At 40.2% G+C, this 25,634-nt stretch overlaps 1 protein-coding gene and 1 pseudogene across 3 annotated transcripts in view; one reads left to right on the forward strand and one right to left on the reverse strand.

The window, feature by feature from the left end:
- Nucleotides 1-17,004, forward strand: part of LOC131502069 (small ribosomal subunit protein uS5-like) — a 279,848-nt pseudogene extending 262,844 nt beyond the window's left edge.
- A 5,237-nt stretch (nt 17,005-22,241) lies between these two features.
- The window catches only part of PHF8 (PHD finger protein 8), a 94,293-nt gene continuing 90,900 nt past the window's right edge, over nt 22,242-25,634 (reverse strand). For all 3 annotated transcript variants that reach the window (XM_058714382.1, XM_058714383.1, XM_058714381.1), the window contains one exon: nt 22,242-24,850. In XM_058714382.1, coding sequence (XP_058570365.1) covers nt 24,762-24,850 — 89 coding nt within the window. In that variant the 3' untranslated portion in view covers nt 22,242-24,761. The remainder of the gene's footprint in view (nt 24,851-25,634) is intronic.

Raw genomic sequence — 25,634 nt, forward strand, 5'->3', positions numbered from 1 at the left:
ATGTGCTCTTCCATCAGCACCGCCTCCACTCTGTTCTTTACTCGTAGCTGGTGTTTCTGGTTTTTTGCTTTTCAATTGTTATTTTGTTGGTTGGTTGGTTGGTTGGTTGGTTGAATTTCTTCCTTTCCAATTTGTATTACTTTTCTTTCTTTCTTTTTTCTTTTTTAAATTGCCTTATTGTAATGGCTAGATGTTTCAGTACTCAGTCTTAGAGAGAGAAAATTTAGCCTCTCATCATTAAGTATGATATTACCTGGGTTTTTTTTTTTTTAGACGCTCCTTTCAAGTTGAGGAAGCTTCTCTCTATTCCTTGTGTAGTGAGAGATTTTTCTTCCTGCAATCATGAAGGGATCTTGGATTTTGTCAAGTCCTTTTTCTGTGCAAATTATGTGCCAATACTGTTGATCAGCTGGGTTGCATTAACTGACTTTTGAATATTTAACCAGACTTGTATACCTGTACTAAATCCTACTTGATTGTGGCATATTATATTTTTTATACATTATTGGTTGGATTTCATTTGTTAAATTTTGGTGAGAGGATTCTTGAATTTATATTCCAGAGTGGATAGTTGTCTCTCATTTTCTTTTTTATATGCAATCTTTGTCTTGTTTTGTATCTGGGCCATTCTGCCTTCATAAAATGAGCTGAGAAGTATTCCTTCTTCTGCTGTGTGTATGTAAAATTGATGTTATTTTCTTTGAATGTTTGGTAAAATTGTCCAGTGAAACCATTTGGTCTTGGACTTTTCTTTTAATATGTATTCGTTTTTTTGTAAGGGTTATATGTAAATTCAGTTTATTTCTTGGCTGTATTTATAGGGGGTGGGGCAGAGGGGAAAGTGGGTGATGGACCTTGGGGAGGGCACTTGTTGGGATGAGCACTGGGTGTTGTATGGAAGCCAATTTGACAATAAATTATATTAAAAAAGAAAAGATATTACATCCCGATCACAAATTAATGGACATGAACACTAGCAGAATTCTATTACACACTGGTGGAGGAGCTCCAAAGCCCGTATAATGGACATATGTTTCTGGCTTTAGAAACTTCAAGGACCCTCAAGCTGTAAGGATTAGATACAATGATGTTGCATAATGGACTGAGTCTGGTGTAGTGGAGATGATGCTGTATGGTCAGGTACAGTTTTTAATTGAAGGAGTGCTTCTGTGAAAGGGGATGGATCAGTGCATGTGCATGGTCCTGGGAGTTGGGTGTAGGGGCAAGTGCTATGGCAGAAATGTTACATATACTTAATTTACGTTCAGAGTTAAATAACTTGCCAAGGATACAGTTGGCAAGTGGCAAAGCTGAGACTCAAAATATGATCTGTGCCTGTGAATCTACAATTATTTCAAAATAAAAAGTTTTTTTAAAGGTCAAACAAATCAGATGTATGTAATTCTGAAGCAATGCACTGACATTTTAGGCAGACAGGGATACTTACAAAAGAGTGTCAAACTAATTTCAGTGATTTCATTCCCAAATCTTAATGCTAGAAGATAGTGGAACAGTATGTGGCATTGGCCTATGGACAACAGAGTCTTAAAAAATCAAAATTTACAAATCACCAAGAGGAGTTATGTCACCAGAATAATCTCAAACCTTGAGAACAGAGGTTGTTTACAACTTAACCTGCATGGCAGGGAGTCCTAGCTTCTCTGGAAATCCCCAGGCCCCAGGAGAAAGATGCCAGCCCCAGCGGTGATGGGATAATGTACCCATATAACTCCCTGGGGTCAACCTCCTCAGTGATATCCCCAGGACTGTCCCTGAGACAAGGACAAGGGAAATCTGCCAGGAGCAGAACCTAGGGCAGCCAGATTTTCTGACAAGAGACTTATTTATCTTCCAAGGATATAGTCCAACAACTAATGACCATGAGATTCACTCTCTTGTCATGTATGTGCCCTGCTGGATGCAATATATGCAACAAACAGATGATGCAGAATGAAAGGTCTCTTCCTTCCTTCTTTCTCTTTTGAATTAGTTTTGTTGTTGATCCCACTGTTTTTCTTCCACCATTTTGATGAGTCAAACTACTGAGTCTCTCTCCCAGTAATTGGTTTATTTTGGTATTTTTTAATGACATTAAGATGATATGATTGTCAGAAGACCCAGGGATAATGGAATATTTCCCCAGACCACTGTCAACATTCCCTATAAAGTTCTAAATTGAGACGTACAGTCAGAAAACAACAAATGAAATATATGATGCAACTCCAAAGGCCTTCTGGCTTGATAGCACCTGCTCTTGTAATGGTAGGATCCCAGTTTTACCTCAAAATATCCCACAGTTATTTCTCTGTCTCCCCCTCACGTTTCGTCCTGGTCACTAAGTCTCTCTAAATAATAGACAACATCTATCTGTTAACATTTTAGATGAATTTTCCTTGTTTCTGAACCTTATATAAATGGAATTATGTATTAAGATAGTCTTTGTCTCTGGCTTCTTTTGCTAAACATTGTGAGATTCAACCCTGTTGTGTCTAACAGTAGTTCATTTATTGTAATTATTATGGAGTTTTCCATCTTATAATACACTTTTGTTAAAATGAGAAAATTTTCAATGTAAAGGTGCTGTTTTTTTAAAGTGTATTTATTTATTGTGTGTGAGAGAGAGAGTGTGAGCAGAGGAGTGGCAGGGAGGAAGGGAGAGAGAGAATCCCAAGCAGACTCCATGCTCTCAGTATAGAGACAAACAGGGCTCAATCCCAGGAACCATGGGATCATGACCTGATCATGATCAAGAGTCAGGTGCTCAACTGACTGAGCCACCAAGGTGCCCCAAAGTAAGGGTCCTTTTAAAAGTTGTCATATGGGGGTGCCTGGGTGGCTCAGTCAGCTGAGCATCTGACTTCAGCTCATGTCATGATCTCGTGGTTCATGAGTTTGAGCCCCGTTTCAGGCTCTGTGCAGACAGCTCTGTGTCTCCTTCTCTCCCTGCCTCTCTCTCTCTCTCTCTCTCTCTCTCAAAAAAAAGGAATAAACATTAAAAATGTTTTTTAAAAAGTCATGATATGGAAAAGGAGGAAAGTGCCAATGATTGGCTTCTGCTTTGATTGAGCAACCTTACAAATTACTATTTAAATCCTTTAGTAACATCTAAAGATGCTATGATAGGAAAATATAGGATTCAGTAGGCAGAGAGGGAAGGATTAGGACCTGTGGTCCCTGGGTGGGAAAAAACACGTCTTTTGGAATGATGCTGGGAGTGTCTGACCACAGCAAAGCCCTTCAGGCTTAAGATCCGCTTACGAATGTAAAAGACCCCACCTACTCCCCCTCAGGTTTCCCTCAAGAATTTGACAAAAGACCTAAGTATGGCCATAAGCCACCCCTCATACAATGGAATAGAACTAATCAGTAACAGACCACCCAGCACCTAGAGCTATCAATCCAATAAGGGTGGGAACTGAGAGGGAATGGGGGGAGGGGAGGGCTAACTAAAACCTTATAAAACAAAGACCCTTGCCTATTGTTGTGGGCATTCACTTTCAAATGTACCCTCTCTGTAAAGAGAGCTTTCCTACTGATGGGGTTTGGCGATGGTGGTGGGGTGGTCTAGAGCTGATGGTTGAGAAGGAATTTTTGAAGACATTTTTGATGCAAAAAGGTTATTTTATTAAAGCACAGGGACAGGACCCATGGGCAGAAACAGCTGCATTGGGGTTGTGAAGAGTAACTGATTATAGGCCCTCAGGTTGTGAGGGGGTTAGGGATAGAGTAAGTCTCTAAAGAGCTTTGGAAGCAAGGCTTCCAGGACCTTGAGAGGCTGGCTGTTGTTAGGAAAATGCCATTTGTTACCATTTAGTAAAACCTCAGTCATGAGACCCTTCAGATGTATATTAGGGGGCCATAAGCTTGGAGTATGATTGCCAATATATATCTAGGGGCAGTTGAGATAAAGGAAGTTTCCAAAGGAATTTTTATATTTTAAAGTAGACTTACAGGACCCTGGGAGGTCAAGATAATGTTAAGCCAAGATTCCCTTTTGCCCCTATCAAAGTGTCATCATGGAGGCAGCTGATCTCGTAGAGGGAGGTCACTCTGCTGGTTTCAAACACTTGTCAGTGGGCTGTAGGCGGTAAGGGAATTTAATTTTTCATTTGCCTTTGTTTCCCACATCACCATGGCAAGCGCTTAAACCCCCTTACATCTTGATGAGGGTGGTATTAGGGCTCCAGGAAACGGAGTCTATAGGTTTCTAGAGATTAGGCTATGGATAAGATTGCCTTTTTCTTGCAGTTTACTAAGTTATCCATAAACTGAAGGAGACTCCTCTCCTGCATGACTGTGATCTCTATCAGTCAGCCATTTGCTTTCTTTCCTTTCCCCTGTTCTCGGGCAGCCAAGAGTGTCCAAGGAATATCACATATATCCCACCTTTGTGGGGATGGGGTGGGGTGCTGTTAGCCTGTACTTTGCCCTCAGCTTGCCCCGCACTTCCTCATCACTACTATTCCTACTTTCTGAGCTCATACTCTAATAAACTTTTGCCTGCTGTTCATTTTGTATCCACCTCTTCAGTCTTCCAAGCAGCGAGACAACAAAACCAAATAAATATGGGGGTATTGTGGTAAAATATCCTGCAACAATGTCAATTGCAACATTATTACCACGGCAAAGATTTTTGTCAAATAAGACAACCAAAAAGAATTACAGGCTTCTTTTAGAGGCTATTTTAACAGGACATTGCAACAACTTCTCAAGTTTTTGGAATCTTAAAAGATCCTGTTGTGCAAATGATATTTCCAAGGTTATATTTATATAAAGAGAGAATACAACAATTTATAACAGTTATTCAATATACAGAAGACTCTATTGTGCACAGAGAAACAAAACTGATATTATTATGAATGTTTTCAACCTTGCAACACTTTATCAAGTCAGATTCTTTTAAATAGTTTGGGATGAAGATTGGTAACCTTCTACCTACAGAGGAAAGGGTACAACTTCTACATCGTTTTCTGATACTTTCTTTTTAAAAATAATCATTTTATTGTAAAATATAACTTAGACACAGAAAACCACATGGAATACATGTATGGCTTAATGAATTTATTATGAGGTGAAAACCACTCAGGTATGAAATATAGTTTCTCCAGTCACCTAAGAAGCCCCTTCCATGTACCATATTGCAATCACAGACTCTCTTGCTGCCAATAAGAAATCGCGATCCTGAATTTTATAGTAATCAGTTCCTTGTAATTTTGTTTTGTTGTGTTGTACAAGTTTTATCACCCAAATGTGATTCCCTACACAGTATAATTGAATATATACTCCTTCATCATTTTTACTTACCATTTATATTTATACCAATAATACTATCAATATAATTACTAGAGATAGAGCATTTTTGATACATGTTATCCCAATTTTTATCTGCCACCAATATTTTAAAACAATCAAAATATATTTACAATATAGCCTACATAATACTCTCTCCCACTTAACCCATGTTGATTCTTCTGAAGCTGACTCTCCAGGAGATTCTTCTTCAGGAAGGGCTCATGGAAACAATATTCTCTGAGTCTTGCATATTGATAACAGTTTCTCTGTGTCACTTATACTTGAAAGTCAGTTTTGCTGGGTATAAAATCCTTAGCTCATGCCACTTCTTTTTTCTCTAAGTATATTAAATATGTGACCCTATTTTCTTCTGGTATAAAATGTTTCTGTTGAAAAGTCTGATGATAATCTAAATTTCTTAATTTTGTAAGTCACAAGTTATATTTTTTCCCTAAATGCCCCAAATATTTTCCCTTAAAAAAAGGCCTAGTAATTTTGCTAAAATGTGTCTTAATATTGTCTCTCTGGGTCAATATTCTCTAATACATGGTGTGCTCTTTTAGTGTGGGAGATGCCACATAGTTCTACCCTTCCTCTCTCCTTTTAGTTGAACATTGATTAAGATAGTTGGCCTGGACTGCTTCTCCCCTAGCTCTTGACATTTAGGTTTTCTCTGATTTCTTTTATCAGAAATGCATCATTTTCATCATACAGATTTTATACACTTGTCTTAGACATATATGTATGTATCATTTCCTCTGGAGCAATTAAAATAGTGTTGCCTTATGTTTTGTTTTCCATTTTTTCATAGTGTATAAAAATGTAAGTTACTTTTATGTATTGATCTTGTATTGTGTAACCTTGCTGAACTCATTAGTCTAAGTGGGGTTTTTTTTTGGTAGATTCCTTTCATTTTCTATATGGACAATCATTGTTTTAATGAGTTATTTTTTACATGTTTATTCATTTATTTATTATTATTAATTTTTAAATTTACATATTTAAATTCAAGTTATCAAGGGCAGCTAGGTTCTTGCCTTGATTCTGCTAGTTTTCAGCATCAGATGGGCCAAAATTCAAAGCCAAATCATCTTCATTAGAATGTTAAATGGTTCAAACTATTTCCTTTCCTCTATAAATTTGGTTTTTGAAAGCCCCAGTTTTAAGCTATACTTTTTTAAAGCCATATTTTCTTTTGAAGTGATTCTTTTTTTAATTATAGTTGACACACAATGTTATATTAGTTTCAGCCATACTACATAGTGATTCAACAGCTCTATACATTATACTATGCTTACCACAAGTGTAGCTACTGCCATCAGTCACCACACAGTGCTATCACAATACCATTGACTATATTCCTTATGTTGTAGTGTAGTATTGGTTTCAGGAATAGAATCCAGTGATTCATCACTTACATATAACACCCAGTGCTCATACCAACAAGTGCCTTCCTTAATGCCCATCACCCATTTAGCCCATCCCTCCACCCACCTCCCCTCCAGCAAACCTCAGTTTGTTCTCTGTATTTAAGAGTCTCTTATGGTTTGCCTCCTTCTCCGTTTTTATCTTATTTTTCCTTCCCTTCCCCTATGTTCATTTGTTGTGATCTTAAATTCCATATATGAGTGAAATCATATTAAGTGAATTAAGTCAGAGATAGACAAATATGTATTTATTTTTAGAGAGAGAAAACGTGCAGGGAAGGGCAAGAGAAAGGGATAGAGAGAATCTCAAGCAGGTTCTGCACTGTCAGTGCAGAGTCTGATGTGGGGCTCAACCTCATGAACCATGAGATCATGACCTGGGCTGAAACCAAGAGTCGGACGCTTAAACAACTGAGCCACACAGGTGCTTCTCTACATAGACAATCATATCATCTGTGAAGACAGTGTTTAATTTCTTCCTTTCCAATTTGTATTACTTTTCTTTTTTTTAATTGCCTTATTGCAATGGCTAGATCTTTCAGTACTCAGTCTTAGAGAAAATTTAGCCTTGCATCACTAAGTATGATATTACCTGTGGGGTTTTTTTTTAGATGCTCCTTTCAAGTTGAGGAAGTTTCTCTCTACTCCTTGTGTAGTGAGAGATTTTTCTTCCTGAAATCATGAATGGGTGTTGGATTTTGTCAAATCCCTTTTTCTGTGCAAATTATGTGCCAATCCTGTTGATCAGCTGGGTTGCATTAACTGACTTTTGAATATTGAACCAGACTTGTATACCTGTAGTAAATCCTACTTGGTTGTCTCATTGTTGAAAATCAATTAACCATAGATGAATGGGTTTATTTCTGGACTCCCAATTCCATTGCATTTCCTATATACCTGTATTTTTGCCAGCACCATACTATTTTGATAATTGTTGTTTCGTATGATGTTTTAAAATAGAGAATTTTGAGTGTTTTGTCTTTGTTCATGGTTCATGTCAGGATTGTCCTGGCTAATTTTATGGTCCCTTTCAGTTCCATATAAAATTTAGAATTGGGAGCACCTGGGTGGTTCAATTGGTTGGGCTTCTGACTCTTGACTTTGGCTCAGGTCATGATCCCAGGGTCGTGGAATCGAGCCCTGTGTCGGGCTCCACACTGAGCATGGAGCCTGCTTGAGATTCTCTCTCTCTCTCTCTCTCTCTCTCTCTCCCTCATGCTCATGCACTCTCTCTCCCTAAAATAAAAAAATTAGAATTGGCTATTTCTATTTCTGTAGAAAAGGCCATTGGGTTATTTTAGATACTTTGGGAAGTGACGATGAAAGGGGGGCTAAAAACATATGAATTGCATGAAAGTCAGATTAAGAAGCATGAAAACAGATGAATTGTGTGAAAGTTGGGTTAGGTTTCCAGATCCCCTTGTCATACTGTGAACTGGTTGATTTATCTCCTGTGTCCCAGCAGAAGACTCAAGGATTTTTCTTGGGAGAAGGTAAAACAGAGGGTCTCTCAAATGGGGGATTCAAGACATAATTGAGGTTGGGAATCCTATATTGCAATAGGGAGCTAAAGGAACATGTTTATACAGACTATTGGTCACCTGAGGTAAGTCTAAACATGAAAAAGGGAGGTGGAAAGAAACTTGAAGGAAACTGTGTGGTAAATCTTTTTTAAAAAGCCACTTAGCCATTCCTCAGAAGGAATATTTTATTTCATAAAATATTTATGAAACAAGAAGAAAATACTTTTTTTTAATGTTTTATTTATTTTTGAGAGAGAGAGAGTCCAAGCAGGGAGGGGGCAGAGAAAGAGGGAGACACAGAATTGGAAGCAGGCTCCAGGCTCTGAGCTGTCAGCACAGAGCCCGACATGGGGCTCAAACCCACAAGCTGTGAGATAATGACCTGGGCCAAAGTCAGGTGCTTAACCGACTGAGCCACCCAGGCGCCCCAAGAAGAAAATACTTTAAAACAACAAAATGTGCTCATGGAAATTAAAAATATACAGTTGATCCTTGAACAATTTGGGTTGGGGCATTGACCCTGGTGGTGTGCATGGGTGAAATAGGTGACGGGGATTAAAGATTACACTTACTGTGATGAGCACTGAGTAATGTATAGAATTGTTGAATCAGTATATTTTACACCTGGAACTAATATAAAACTATACATCAATTACACTAGAATTTAAAAAATAAGTAAATAAATAAATTTTAAAAATCTATATATAACTTTTGACTCCTACAAAATTTAACTACTAATAGCCTACTGTTGACTGGAAGCCTTACTGATAACATAAACTTTCAATTACATGCTTTTGTATGTTACATGTGATATATACTGTATTTTTACAATAAAGTGAGCTAGAGGAAATGTTATTAAGAAAATCATAAGGAAAATAGTTATAGTACTTTATTATATTTACCCAAAAAAATCCACATATAAATTTGACAAATTTAACTGATGACCATAGGGGAAGGGAAGGAAAAATAAGAAACAGGAAGGCAAACCATAAGAGACTCTTAAATACAGAGAAAAAACTGAGAGTTGATGGGGGTGGGGAAAATGCGTGATGGGCATTGAGGAGGGCACTTGTTGGGATGAGCACTGGGTGCTGTATGTAAGTGATGAATCACAGGAATCTGCTGAAGCCAAGACTACACTGTATGTTAACTAACTTGACAATAATTTTTTTTAAAAATCCACATGTAAGTGGACCCACACAGTTTCAAACACTTGTTATTTAAGGGTCAGCTGTATTAGCAGAAATGGAAAACTCGTTAGAAGGATTGGATGATATGTTTGAAAAAAATATTCAAGTAAGTAAATCCAAACAATTAATATGCAGAGAGAGAATAAGAGGTCCAGACAAGAAGAGCTAACTTCCAATTAATGGGGATTGAAGAAAGAACAGGCAAATAACAGATAGAAAGAAATGATCAAAAAGTAAAGAAATATTTCCCAGAACTGAAGGTTATATATTTTTAGCCAGAGCAAGCAAGAGCAAGAGTATACCTGGCACTTTCAAGGGATAGCAAGGAGGCCAGTGTGGCTAGACCAGAGTGAATCAAGGGAGAGTGAGAAAAGAGGTCAGAAAATTGATATGGGTGACAAGTAAGCCTGACAAGCTAAAGATTTGGACTTTTACTCCGAGTAAAGTGAGGGATCATTAAAAGGATTTTGAGCTGAGTAATGATGTGATTTGACTTACATATTTTAAAGTTCATTTATTTACTTTGAGTGAGAGATAGAGAGATAGAGAGAGAGAGAGAACAAGCTAGGGAGGGGCAGAGAGAGGGAGCAAGAGAGAATCCTAAGCAGGCTCCACACCCAAGGTGGAGCCAGATGAGGGGCTAGAACTCATGAACACTGAGATCATGACCTGAGTCAGATGCTTAACCGACTGAGCCACCCAGGTGCCCCTGATATGATTTACATTTTTTAAAATAGTTTTTGTAAGTATTTATTTTTTGAGAAAGGGGGACAGAGCACGAGTGGGGGAGGGGCAGAGAGAGAGGGAGACAGAGAATCTGAAGCAGGCTCCAGGCTCTGAGCTATCAGCACAGAGCCTGATAATAGAGCTTAAATTTGGGAATAGTGTGGGGCACCTGGGTGGCTCAGTCAGTTAAGCGTCCAACTTCAGCTCAAGTCATGATCTCACGGTTTGTGAATTTGAGCCCCGTGTTGGGCTCTCTGCTGACAGCTTGGAACCTGGAGCCTGCTTCAGATTCCATGTCTCCTTCTTTGTGCCCCCCCCCCCCACTTGTGCTCTCTCAAAAATAAATAAATGTAAAAAAAAAAGAAAAAAGAAAAAAGAAACCTTGGGAATAGTAAGATCATGACCTGAGCCAAAGTTGGACGCTTAACCAACTGAGTCACCAAGGTGCCCCTTGACTTACATTTTTAAACTTTTTACTTTAAAATTATAGATTTAAAGACTGTTGCAGAGACAGTTCAGAGAGTTCCCATGTTCACCCAGATTCCTCTAATGGATAGATCTTACTTAATTATACTACAATATTATCTTGTACTGTGGGTGTAACCATGAATTTGATGTTTTTTGCATTGTGGTTGTGTATTAGTCTGTTGTTTTACCACATGTGTTGATTAATGTAGCCACAATTAAGATACAGCACTATTTCATCACCATAAAGATCTTCGTTATGCTTCCCCACTGTTATAGTAACACTCCCCACTTTCCCTATGACCATCCCTAATATCTGACAATCAATAATCTTTCCATTTTTATAATTTTGTTAGAGAGTTTTATATAAATGGAATAACAGTGTATCACATTTTAAAATTGGCTTTTTTTAATTCGGCATAATAATGACCCTGAAGCGCATCCAAGTTGTGTGCATCAATAGCTTACCACTTTTGGTATTGGCATGGATGTACCACAGTTTAACTATTTACCTACTGACATACAATATTTGACCTTTTGGGCATTTGGGTTTTTTTTATTCCACATAATGCCCTTGAAGTACATACAAGTTTTATATATGAAAAGTTTATTTCCAGCTTTTGGCTATTAAAACTAAAGCTCCTGTGAACATATGTGTACAGGTTTTGCACCAACATCTATTTTCATTTCTTTAGAGTAAATGCCTAGAAGTAGAATTTCTGGGTCATATGATAAGTGTATGTGTAATTTTTTAGGAAACTGAAAAACTGTTTTTTGAGGTGAATGTATACTATTTTATATCCCCCCAGCAATGTATGGTGGATCTAGTTTCTCCTCGCTTTTTCCAGTATTTGGCATTGTCATTTTTTATTTTAGCTATTCTAATAGGTGTGTAGAGATACCTCATAATAGTTACAATTTGCGTTTCCCTAGTGGATAATGACCTTGAACATCTTTTCATGTGTTTATTTTCGATCGTATATCCTCTTCAATAAAATGTCTCTTCATGCTTTTTTGACCATTTTCTAATTGGATTTTTTAATGTGGAGTTGTGGGGGTTCTTAATATATACTAGATATGAGTCCTTATATGAGGTTTGCAAGTATTTTTTGTCTTTAGCTTGCCTTTTAATCCTCTTTTATTTTGAGAGTGCATGCATGAGTGCAAGCGGGGAAGGGGCAAGGAGAGGAGAGAAAGAATCCCAAGCAGGCTCCACACTGTCAGCACAGCTCCTGATGTGGGGCTTGAACTCACAAACCATGAGATCATGACCTGAGCTGAAATCAAGAGTTGGATGCTGAACCAACTGAGCCATCCAGGCACCCCATTGCCTTTTAATCCAAGGTCTTACACAGAGCAAAATTTGGTTAAGTCAATTTATCAACTTTTTGTGGACAGGTTTTTGGCATCATGTCTAAAAATTCTTCACCAAGTCCTAGGTCCTGAAGATTTCCCCTATGTTATAAATTTTATAATTTTACATTTGACACATAAATTTATGATCCACTTTGAGTTAATTTCTCTATAAGTTGTGAAGTCTAGGTTGAGGTTCACTTTTTGCCTATAGATATCCAATTGCTCCAGAACCTTTTTGTTGAAAACACTATCTTTCCTCCATTAAACTGCTTTTGCACCTTTGCCAAAAAAATGAGTTGGCTTTATTTGTGTGTAGATAGGTTAGTTATTTCTGGGTTCTGTTTTTATGATATATGTGCCCATCTTTTTGCTAAAATCACATAGTCTTGATTACTGTAGCTATATACACTTTGTTGAAGTCAAGTAGAGTAATTTTTCCTACTTTTTTCCTTTTCCAGAATTCTTTTAGCCATTTTATTAGCTTCTTATTATCTATTACAAATTATCTATCACAGGCTTGGTGGCCCAAAACAACATAAATTTATTTTCTTACAGTTCTGTAGGCCAAAAGCCTGATATCAAGGTGTTGGTATGGTCACCCTCCCTCCAAGAGCTATAGGGGAGAATCCTTCCTTTCCTCTTTTAATTTATGGTGGCTCCAGGTGTTCTTTGGCTTGTGACTACATAACTCCAATCCTTGCTTCCATCTTCACATGGCCATATCCTTTGTGTCTATGCCATTTCTTCTAAGGACAGTTGTCATTGCATTTAGGGCTCACTCAGATAATCCAGGATGATCTCAAGATCCTTAATCAAATTTGTAAGAATACTTTTACTAAATAAAGTCACATTCACAGATTTGGGGGTTAAGAAGTGAACATATGTTTTGGGGGACCAACATTCAACCCATTTCAGTTATTCTAGTTCCTTTGCCTTTCTATACAAATAGAATAATCTTATCTATGTACCAAAAAAATCTTGCTGGGAGATTTGATTAGAATTACATTAAATTTCTAGATCATTCTGGGATAAAAAATATCCTTACTATGGTGAGTCTTTTAATCAACGAACATGGAATGTCTGTTTATTTAGATCTTCCTTGATATCTTTCAGTAGCATTTTTTAGTTTTCCGCATACAAGTCCTATACATGTTTTGTTAGATTTACATACAAGCACTTTGTTTTTTTAGCAATTGCATGTTTTAAATTTATATACGTTAATTTATATAATCTTAATTTTATGCTAGTATATAGAAATACAATTGATTTTTTTCTGTTTATCTTGTATATAAGTATAGCCTAGCTGAAGTCACTTTTCAGTGCCAGGAACTGTGTTCAACTGGGTCATTTGTATTCTATCTTCAGTTTCTCTGATTACTTCATTTGTCTTCATTCTGCTGTTGAAGCCATCCACTGATTTTTTTAAAATGCGTATTTATTGAGAGAGGGAGGGAGGGAGGGAGGGAGGGGGAGAGAGAGAGAGAGAGAGAGAGAGAGCGCGAGCAGGGGAGGGGCAGAGAGAGAATCCCAATCTCACGAACCATGAGATCATGACCTGAGCCGAAAGCAAGAGTCGGATGCTTAACTGACTGAGCCACCCAGGTGCCCCAAAACTTCTTATATTTTTAGTTCTAAAATTTCTGTTTGGTTCTCCTTTATATCTTCTATTGCTTTGCTGAGACTTCTAATTTTTTTATTTATTTCAAGTGGGTTTGCAATTGCTTGTTGAAGCATTTTTATTATGGCTCCTTTACAACACTGGCCAGATCATATCATCTGTGTTACCTTGGTGTTAGCTTTGTTGTCTTTTCTCATTCAATTTGAAATTTTCCTGGTTCTTAGTAGAACGAGTGATTTTTTATTTATATCTGGACATTTTGGGTATTATTTCATGAGTCTGAACCTTAGTTAAATCTTCTGGTTGAGCTGGCCTCTTCTGAGAAGGCTGTGGCAGGGGAAGGTGTGGTGTCACATTACTGCCAGGTCGGGGTGGAAGTCCAAGTTCTCCACTTGGCTTTCTCTGACACCACCTTGGTGGTGGGTGGAGGGAGGTTGGGAGACTCTCATCAAAACCCAGAAAGAGTCTAGGCTGAGTCTTTGTTTCTGAGGGTGGGGGCTGGAGCCATAGCTTTTCTATGGTTTGCTGCAGAATGGTCATGGTCTAAAGGTTTTCTGTATTGCCAGGTTGCCACTTTTATTAGTCCTTCAGCTAGAGAAACAGGGTTTTGTCTGCCTCTATTGGTGTTTGAGGATTGCTGGCTTCTCCAGTATCCAGTCTAGGATGTATGAGGCAAAAAGCAAACCAAGGAACTTACCATTGTGTTGTTCCTCAGGCCCAATGCCCTTAGTGATCTGGCTTCTCTTTACCATTCAAAGTCTTATGTCTATTTTATATTGAATATCCAGGGGGTTTATTGCACTTAGTGGCTGGAATAGGAAAAGGTATGTCTTCTCTATCTTCTCTGAAGTCTCCAACATATTTAAAAGATTTCTCTTGATGCTGTATTGAGATTAGACTATGGCAGGGGGTAGGGAGGATGGAGGCAACAGTGAGATGGGTTAGGAGGCTATTGTAGTAAGAAACGACGCTGGTTCTGGCCAAAGTGGTAGCAGTGGAGATGGTGAGAAGTAGTCAGATTCTGGAAACATTTTGAAGGAAAGCCAACAGAATTTGCCTACAGCTTGGATATAGATTGAGAGAGAGAAAGATATGAATTGGAATTGCCCAAGTTTTTGACTTGAGCACCTGGAAGGATGAAGTTGCCATCTACTAATATGAGGGAGGTCAGGGGAGAAGCAGGTTTTGGCTGGGAGCAGGGGGTGGGATCAGGAGTCACATTTTGGATATATTTCCAAGTGAAATTGTTGAGTAGGCAGTTGTATATTATATTCCCCTTTCCCCTTACTTATTCCTTCTGCAACTCCAATTACTCATTTATGAGACCTTCTCATTGTTTTCCACATATTCTAGCCTCTTTTTTCCTTTCACTGTGTGTGCCGTTTGCTGAATAATTTCCTAAGATCTGTCTTCCAGTTAAATTCTCTCTTCAACAGTGTTTAATCTGTTTAATTCATTCATTGAGTATTTAATTTCAATTATTGCATTTTTCATTTCTAGAAATCTGTTTTGGTTCATTTCTTTTCAAATATGCCTATTCTTTCTTTAGTGTTTTGTTCTTTTATGTTCTTTTAGTTCTTTTATATCCATAATCAATTTCAACATACTTTATTAACTCTATTAGATTCTTCTATTATCTAAAGTTCATGGAGGTTTATTCCTACTGTTTATTTGCTCTTGCTTATTGTGAGTTACTTTATGTTCAATTGGGTTTTATATATGAAGTTCTTGTTCAGCCTGGCTTAGAGACACGTTTATATTGAGAGGTGTGGTGTGTTTTTTCCAGATGCCCCAGAGAGACCAATTTTTCTGTTAATTTCACAAGTTGTAGGTTCTGGGACCACATAAGCAGTATAAGCTTGAATCACAAACCCATGTAAAGCTCAGTTACATGATTAATAATTCATATAGGAGAAAAATTTGTCCCCCTTCCAAAGCCTAGGCCAAGACAGACAAGATGCCTCATTGTGTCCATATGCCAGTGGGAAGTCTATTTTAGAAAATGCACCTTTCCATGAGGATATAGATCTTTAAGCACTTTCTTTCTCATCTCGGGTGGTCCATGAGCTTATCTCCTCTCTCTTTTGTGTTAAGACTCAATCCTCTAGGTGCTACTCTATATTTCTTGAACTGGGTAATGATTACACAGATGTGTTCACTTTGTGACAATTCCTCAGTCTGTACATTTAGACTTTGTGCCCTACAGAGAAGGGCACTTCTTGGGCACAAAGTCTTTTCATTTCAATTAAAAATTATATAAAATCTAGAAGTATTTAAAACTTGCAACATGTTAATTCTCTCCAAATTGATCTATAGATTTAATGCAATTCCCTTCAAAATACCAGCAAGAGATCTGTAGGCACAGAAAAGCTTATTCTAAAATGTATTTATGAAAAGGCATAGGCCCTGGGATAGGTAAACAATGCTGAAAAAGAAGAATAGAGTGGGAGGAATTACCCCACTTGATATTAAGGCTTTCTATATAGCTACAGTAATCAAAATAGTGTGGTACTGGTGGAATTATAGAAACATAAGATCAACAGAATAGAGATTCCAGAAATAGAACCACACAAGTACAGCTACCTGATTTTTGATAAAGAGGAAAAAGGAATTCAATAAAGAAAGCACAATTTTCTTAGCAAGTGATATTGATATAATTGGACATTTTAAGCCAAAAAAAAAACAAAAACAAAAACCCTTGACCTAACCATCTTACAGTATACAAAAATTATCTTAAAGTGGATCATAGAGGGGCACCTGGGCGGCTCAGTCAGTTGAGCATCCGACTTCAGCTCAGGTCATGATCTTGTAGTTCATGAGTTCAAGCCCTGCGTCATGGCCTGTGCTGGCAGCTCAGAGCCTAAAGCCTGCTTCAGATTCTGTGCCTCCCTCTCTCTCTGCCCCTCCCCTGCTCACACTCTGTCTCTCTCTCAAAAGTAAGCATTAAAAAAAATTTAATAAAAAATACAAATAAAAATAATAAAATTGATCATAAATATAAATGTACAACATAAAACTATAAAACTTTTAGAACATAGGAGAAATTTTTCATGACCTAGGGTTAGTCAAAGAACTCTTAAACAGGACAATTTAAAAAATAGGTATAATCTACAAAAGACACTAATAAGAGAATAAAAGGACAAACTGCAGACTGGGAGAAAATATTTGCAAATTACATATGCAACAAATAATTTGTATCCTAAATATATGAAAAGTTCTCAAAGTTCAATTGTAAGAAAACCATAGGCCAACTAAAAATATGAAAAAACTTAAACAGGCACTTTTTACCAAAGAGGATGTATAGATGGCAAATAAGCACAAGTGGAAGAATTGTGTACAGCCATCTTGTAACCATGAAGAAGTATCCAAAGATAAAGCTAACACACATGAGGGCAGAACTGAGATAATCAGAACCAAAGATCTGATTAAACTGTGCCTGAAATCCACATACATCTAGACTTTGTAAGTACATGAGCTAATAGCCCATGCTTTACTTGGGTTTTCTGTTATTTGTAACTTAAAATATCTTTATGTCTGCCACACTTATTATCAAAGTAAATAATCTTCAAGACTTAACTCCTCTCACCTGCAGGAAATTTTTCATGGCTGCTACTTTCCCCCTTTTTCCTTTGAGCTCCTCCAGTCTCAAGAGTCTAAGTCATTCATCTTATCTCTCCCTGTTCCCCACTTTCCTCTCCTCTCCATACACACACACACACACACACACACACACACACACACACACACACTGCAAACCCTTATGGCACTTTTGTGTTTTACCTCAGTTTTTACTCTTTACTGTTATGGCACTAACCCTGGTGCAATGCAACATTCAACATTTGTTAACTCTGAATTGTGACTGTCAGCGTTTGTCTCTCCTTGCAAGATTGTTAGCTCCTGAGGGCTTGGCAGTCCCTTGACTCCACTCTTCTCTGCTCCACTGTTAAATGCATTGATCCATAAAGATGAGGCTCTGTAGTGGGATAGGAGGAGGCTGAAAGGCATTCATTCAAGCTTATTTACTAATGCTTGTGTACCCCTTATGGTTACCTGCTTTTATCCTTCACTGGGGAGTGAGCCACTCAGGCTCTGGATCATCTATTTTCACACATTCCAAATTCTATGCTTTCAAATTCAAGGCCTACTCCAGAAGGGGGAAGGGCTGTGATTGACCGGGGATACATTTATTATATGGAAATTTTAGCTTAAAAAAGAATCACAAATGTATACTAAACTCTAGTTAATGGCATGCATGCAGATATGCTTAAGGGGAAATATAAAGATGTCTAATTTGAAATACATAAAAAACAATATGGGTTGATGGATAGAGGGATGAATAGATGTGTGTAAGAAGCAAGTACAGTAACATGCTAATTGTAAAACCTAGATGGTGGATATATGGGTGTTCGTAGAACAATTACTTTGACTTTCTGAAATGTTTGAAAATCTTCATAGTAAAATGTCAGGAGAAAAAGGGCTATGGGTTAACATCTCTGGTATCTTCACAGCCACTGCCTTGCAATTTAACTGGAAACTTGCAACAACCCCTTTCACACTGGCCTCCATACTAACCTGCTTCTATCTCTGCCACCCCAAGGATTACCAAAGAAAATATTCTGAAACATAAATTGGACCTCCACAGTCCCTGCCAACCTCTTTAGGCTTCATTCCCCAGCACTTGCCATACCTTACTCTAGCCTTTACACCAGCCCAACTCAAGGGCTTATAGTTCCACCCATACACCAGGCTTCCTCTACTTTCCACTTCTACTTATACTAGTCCTTTTGCTTGGAATGCTCTATTCCAACACATTATTCTGCCTTCCCTTGCCTAGTGAATGCCCTTCAACATTCAAATCAGACTTCTCAAAGTCTTTCCTGTTCCTCTGACTGGGTTCAGTCTCCTTCATGCTCTCATAGCACCCCACATTTATTTGTAACATAATATTTATCCAGTATGCTGTACTTGGGTTTCCAAGTCTGTGTACTAAACCACATGCTCCTTGAGGATCAAGCCCTCTGATAGCATGCACAGGGCCTAATACAAAGGAAGTTTTGATAAACCACTGTAAAATTAAACCAATATTGAATTAGCATGGATGATAATCTGGCACCTTCCAGCAACTTCATCATAGACTTAGTTGTACCTCCTCCACAGGACTTTAAGGCACATCACACCTATTGACTCAGCCATTTTTCTAGGTCTTTCAAATACTTTCATCATGGAACCAACTTGATTTCCTGCCCCAGTTTGGAATATTCTCTCCAATTCCTTTAAAGGCTTACTATTTCTGTAATCTCTATAAGATTATAGGATGTGCTGGGAAAATCTTAAGTGGGTAAATTTACTGATCACTGGAGTGTCAGATATTGAAGTTCTTTAAAGCTACTGTAATTCCTCCCAACAATTCAATGAGGTAGGGATTATATTTTCATTTTACAGATGATGAAACTAAGTCAAGGAAATATAAAGTAGCCAGCTCAAGATCACATAGGTGGTAAAGATGTAATTCAATCATTGGTCTTTTCAACTTTCAGGAACATCCTCTTTCTACTACAGCCCATTATCTCCAGGCTGGGCCAGGTTCTGAAAAGCCTTGAAACCCAGAAGGTATAATAAGCAGCAGGAAGTCTCGAATGTTCTTGTGCAGGAGGGGATGATGAAAAGAGGCTTTTGGGGAGGTAACACTGAAAAGTTGTGTATAATAGAATGGAATGTAAGGGAGGCTTGCTGGGCTCCAACAAGGAAAATGTAAAATGGATATTGCGTATCTCTTACCACATTCATTGGTGAATGCTGGCATTGTGTTGTGGTCCTATGGGGAAGGAGAAGGCCTCAAGAGGTGAGCTATTTTGAGTTAAAAAGCTAAAAGGGGGATAAAGGAGTGCAATTTCTGTCTTGTGGGTTGTATGAGTGGACAATTCCATGTGTCTGCCTCCTGGAAATAGCCTAGGATTTCTGCCCTTTATGAGATGTAGAAGTCCAGGAAAAGGCCAGAATTGACTGGACAGTTGAATGAAGGTTACCTTCGGGAAGCAGCTTTCGATGGGGGCACTAGAAGATGAGATGGTGCCCTCTCCATCCCTCCTTCAGTAACATCCTCACTGGTCTCTCTGACTTCATCTCACTTCCTCCTAATCCACTCCTAAGGGATGTTTTTTAAAAGCAAGTTAGATCATGCCATTTTCTGCTTAAACCCTATCATTTTAATGGTTCTCTATCATTCATGGGATACAGTTAAATCTTTTGACTAACATCAAAATTACATATCCTCCACTATCTGAGGTTTAAAGATAAACATCACACCTAAAACTAATCAACTTTGATCATGTCTTCTCGAACTAGACATGCCCTCTTGGAGATTATTCATGATTCCCCAGGTGAAAGTCACAGCTGTAGTTATACCAAATTGCTTGTCCCCTATATGCACATGGGTGCTCCCCTCTGACTTTATTCATGCTGTTGCCTTGGCTTGGACAACTCTTCCTACTGTTCTCCACCTGACTGGCTACTTTTCATCCTTAAGTTCAGGAATCACCCCTGACAAGATTTACCTGCTTCCTGAACACCCTGCTTCCCCAGGACAGATTCCCTAACTAGCATCTTGTGCTCATCTCTGGTGCCCTTCTGATCTACTCAGTTTAGTGGAGGGCAAGTGCCATTTCAGTCAACTTGACATGAACAGGGTCCTGATGGAAAGGGAAAGGCCTGTGTACCTGAGGCAGGGAACACAACATGAACAAGCAGAATTGGGGATCTGTACTCAGGACAGGTCAGGTCTAAGAAGATTCGGTTTGGGAATCAACAGCATCCAGAAAGTTTGGGGGTGACCATACTTCTAGAGGCCTTCATAGTTGAAATAATTCCATCTAGACAATGTAGAAACTGAGATCCAGACAAGCAATCTCCCCCAAATTATTTGGTCATTGAGAAGGCAGGTTCTTAGTGACAAGTCCTGTGTACTTTTCCACTCCATAGAGGAAAAAGTGAGGTTGGGTGCTTGTTTTCCTCCTAATTTTTCGACAGGATCCTCTAATCTTCTGGCACCTCCTGTCTGGATGAGAGGTAAGGTAACCAAGACTCTAGCTTATCCTTAAGCTGATGACAAAGAGAACCCAACCCACCATTCCTGCAAAGGCTCTGAAATCCCTCCCCTCTTTCCTATTGCATTTCTACCAGAAGATACAGTTCCCCATGCCCCAAACAGGAACCTTTCCTCCCTAGATCCTAATACCAACATTCAGATTGAAAGAGCTAGAGGAGGCTATCCAGCCAGTAGATGCCAAACAGAGAGTCACCCCAGACGCACAGTAGCAGAATTTCTAGGATGAAGACATTCTCTGGGGCACCTGGGTGGCTCAGTTGGTTAAGCATCCAACTTCAGCTCAGGTCATGATCCCTCGACTCATGGGTTCGAGCCCCGCATCAGGTTGTGTGCTGACAGCTCAGAACCTAGAGCCTGCTTCAAATTCTGTGTCTCCATTTCTCTCTGCCCCTCCCCTGCTTGCAGTCTGTCTCTGTCTCTCTCAAAAATAAACATTAAAAAAAAAAAGAAATTCTCATTGGGTCCAAAGTCCTTTTACAATGAGTCTCAGACAGGAAGCAGCCTGCCCTGGGTCACAGAGTCAGGGTGGTAGTAGATTTGGAACTGATGCTCCTGACATTATCCCTTGGGCTCTCTTCAGGACACAATTCCCAATGCTGCATTTTGCACACAACAGGTGCTCAATAAACATCTGTTGGGTCATTGATGTGCAAAAGATTTTCTAACATGGTGAGGGGAAAGAACATGAGTTTTGGAGTTAGGCAGATCCTGCTGTGGAAGACCACTGGCAAATTTCAACCTCCTTCACTGTAAACAGGACTAACAACTATCTCCCAACGCTGTCAGTGAGCATTAAATGAGATATCCTAAGTAAAACCCCTAGCCCAATGCCTGGCACAGAAAAGGCACTTAATAAATTGTAGTCGTTATCAGTGAGAGGTAGTACTGTGATAAGAACACAGACTCTGGAACCAGGCTGGCCCCACAACTTAAGATGTTTGATGCTAGAAGGTTTCTTTGCCTCTGTTTTCTGATCAGTAGGATGAGGACATCAGTGAGGATTAAATGAATCAATATACATAGAACACTAAGAGAAGTGTCTAGCACAAGGAAATAATCATGATGTGTTAGCTCTAATAATTCTATCTTATCCCTTGCACTGGACCTAAACACAGTAATCAAGTTCAGCCTGGAGGAGCATGTCAGATAAAGAGAGAGGGAAGAAAAACAAAACACCAAAATTCCATATTCAAAGACAACACAGGTATAGCCACTAAGAACAGCCCATGGAAGATATGGAAAGCCTTCCCAACAAACTTGTCAGGCCACTTTGAATTGTTGCCTCTTTCTTTTCTGCTCACTGTACTTCTGGTTATGTTTCTAGTGTGTCAATTGTGTCTCTCATGAAAGCTGGGATTCTGTCCCCTCCCCACCTCAGGTGTAAGGTTGGGGACCAAGGAAGTGCTGAGTTCACAAAAGGGAGAGAAAGAGAAAATGTAAAGAGAAGGCGGCACTCCTGGACCCACCCCACCACCCACCACCACCACCACCACCACCACCACCACCACTACCACCACAAAAGAATGCCAAGCAAAGCAATTGCCAAGATAAATCACTTTTATCTATATAGGAAAGGGAGGATCTAAAAAAAATATAAATTACATTAGTAACGCAACATAAGAAAAAAACAGGGGAAAAAACAACAGAGAAGTCTGTATGATGCTATTCTAACCTGTTTATAAAAAGGCCCTGCATCAGAAATTCACAATCCTACCCACTTCTAAAAATATATTTAGACATGTACAGAAGCGGTGGGCTTGTTTTTAAATTGTTTGCTTTTCTGTAAAAATATATTAAAGGTGAATAGAAATCCTCTCTCCCTGCCCCCTATCCAACCCCCAGCTCTGTGCTAGGGACTGGATACCAGAGGTTAACTCTCACCATGTTCTACACCTTAGTTACTACCACTCCAACCCCTCCCCAACTCACTTCACTTAGAACCTGAAACATTAAAAAAAAAAAAGAAAAAGCACACTAGCCTCTTTGGAAAAGCATAACTCTGAGGGTAAACTTGCTTTTCATTTAAAACACAAAACAACATACAGGAGACTCTGAGAGCCCAACTAAACTAAATGGAAACCCAGTCAAATGGAAGTTGGGTTTCAGCTCCACAGAAACTTCTAACAAAGAAACAGAGGGGAAAGAGGCCTGGAACCAGGGGGATTTGCTAGCAATTAGCTGCCTTTGAAATATCAAGGGGCGAGAGTGTTAATGGGCAGAAGGGCTGGGGTCCTGGTCTTTGTTACAGCAGTCAGGGCCTAGTCAGGCAGTTGCCTACACAGGGACACAGACTGTCCCTCCTTCCCTCCCCTCGCTACCCTCTGCTGCCTTGAAATCCCCAAGAAGAGCAAAGCTTGGTGGAAATAGAGGGGAGGGGAGTGGGGACCTCACATTCTAGGGGGGGAGGTAGCCAGGCTTTTTGCCTTTGGTGTGACTAGATGGAGGACTGCATGGCCCCTGGGGTCCCCAAAATAAAAAAAAGGAATGGGGTTAAGGGGCCCCTGATTCCAAATGAGGAGAGTAGATGTGGGGCTGTAGAGAAAAGAAAGAAACTGGAGACACAAAGACAACAAGGGCAGCCTCACATACTCCCGTAGCCTGCAATGGTAGCTATTAAATTCCCCAGAAGCACTGGGCAAACTGGGGTGAGGTCAAGGTGGGGAGTAGAGGACAAGGATGCACTCCACTTGGGCAGTACCAAAATGGAGGGAGTGGGGCATTATCCATCCAGTCCAGGTTGCCAGAGATGCAGGACAGACTGAGGTGGAGGGAGACAGGGGAGGAGGAGGGGTTGGGCACTGTCTGGACAATAGAGACATCCACAAAGGGAAGACAGGGAGGGGAGGATCAGACGATCTGCTCCTTTACAGATGGGCATCTCCTCTCCCAGGTTCAGGCTCTTGAATAGCCCATCTGTACTCTGCTTGAGCATTGACCTGATGTCTGGGAGCACAAAGACCCAGAGGCGAAACGTGAGTTCTGAGGTCTTCTTTAGACCAAGACCTTAGGTGGGGAAAGGAGGGAGGCTCCTGATGGGAGAACCCAGAGCTGTCCTGTCACATCCTTTCCAGAAGGTCCAGGCTGTGCTCTGTGGTACAGGTGAAGAGAGCAGGCTGTACGTAGGGCCAGAGTTATCTGCTTCAGTGGTAGGAACTTTCAGACTGTTGGGAGATCACCTGTTGGGGCCCAGCTATAGCCACATGGATAATGTTCTGCAGGACCTCAAAATCCAGGCAAATCCCTGAAGCTCACCCTGGGACAGGGGACCTCATCTGTAGCCACCCAAAAGTAGCTTCCTCCAATGGGCTACAAAGTCATGGTCAAAGGCTTGGGTGTTGGTCCTCTCCCCACCTTTTAGACATGACAGAAATCTCTCTTCTTCCCAAAGATGAATGAAGTCAGCCCACAGCCTTTCTAGTCCACCTCTGGAAATGGCCCCTACTGGGGCAGTAAGGAGACTCCGGGCCCTCTTCTTTATTTTCATGATGCATTTGGCAAGAGGGGAAAGAGGCTAGACCCTTCTCCCAGGAACGAATCTGGAATGGGATATGTCCACTTGGCTGGGGGGCAGAACGGGAAGAACATATGGGCAAAGGTGGACAGGCTTCTGCAGACAGGGCTGGAGTTGTGGGAAGTGTTGAGCACTGGGAACTCCATAATCAGGGAAATAGCAAGGGGCCCAGCCTCACTTTATGTTTCTCCTCATCCTGCCTCCTAGCTCTAAGTGGGGATGAGAGTATAGGGCAGATAAGGCTGGTAAAAAAGAAACGGGTTGAAGCAGCAGAAGAAGGTTCTGGTCAGCCAGAAACCTCTCCCATTTACCTGCTAGTCAGAGGTATGGAGAAGGAAGGCAGGATGCTCTAGTGGAAGTAGAAAAGGGAGTTAGGGGAGTTGGTGAAGGGGCCCTTTGGGGAGTCCGTGCCTTTGGTCAGTTCCAAGAAAGCAGGACAATGCGCCTCAGCACCTTGTCCGGGGCAGATAGGATCCAGGAGTGCCCCGAGAGCTGATGATGGAGAAGGCAATGGGGGTGAAGGGGTGAGGGGCAGGACACTAGGGGGCTCACAGAAGTAGTTTGCCATTTCTGTGGATTTTCAGGATACGGCCAAGTCTCTGCTTTGCTGTGGCCAGGCCCTTTTTAGGACGCTTTCCTGTGGGGGAAAAGAGAGGTAAGTAAAGGCTATGGCAAGGGCTTCAGCAACAACTCCAGCACCATCTATATTTGTTCTACCCCCCTCCTCTGTTCCTTTGCCCACAGAGTGTCCCCATTCTTATACTGGCTCCAGGCACATCTTGGGCAAGAGGCCCTTCTTAACTACTTCCATCATGCCTTGGCGCTTCCTATGACCTCCTGCAGCAGCTATCTACTCCCTGATTAGCCTGTCTGATTCCTTTTCCTCATTGATTTATTTGGTCCCAATCATTTTCCTTCCTAAATTCTGCAGGGATGTGGTAATGCCTCCCTGTCCTCTTATCCTGACCACGGAGACTGGACAAGTGCCTCGTTAGTGATTATAGCTCAGTGTCCTGGAAGGTGGCATTCCCACGGCCTTGTTTCGTTAGCAACCCTCATCTTCATCATCCAATGCCACACTGACTTCACCACCCTTGAGCTGCATACTCTAGGGACTGGGCTTTGAACGCCAAAGTGAGGAAAAAGAGAGCTTGAGCCATGCCCCCCCATTGCCTCTTCCTCTCTCTCCCCACATCAAATCACTTCCCATGTCCACTGTGACCTCCTCCATATTTGATCAATTTATCTTCTCCCTCTTCATTCCCTCTGCTATAGCCCCAGCTTCTCTTCACTGCAGCCTGAAACCTGTGTATATGTCTCCTCCCTAGACTTCTCACCCACTGCCCACCCTCCACTCTGGTCACCAGAAGGCTCTTTCTAAACCCACATCTGAAATGCCCCTGTTTAACATCAGTTAACGT

This window comes from Neofelis nebulosa, chromosome X (assembly GCF_028018385.1).
Source record: "Neofelis nebulosa isolate mNeoNeb1 chromosome X, mNeoNeb1.pri, whole genome shotgun sequence".
Lineage (NCBI taxonomy): Eukaryota > Metazoa > Chordata > Mammalia > Carnivora > Felidae > Neofelis > Neofelis nebulosa.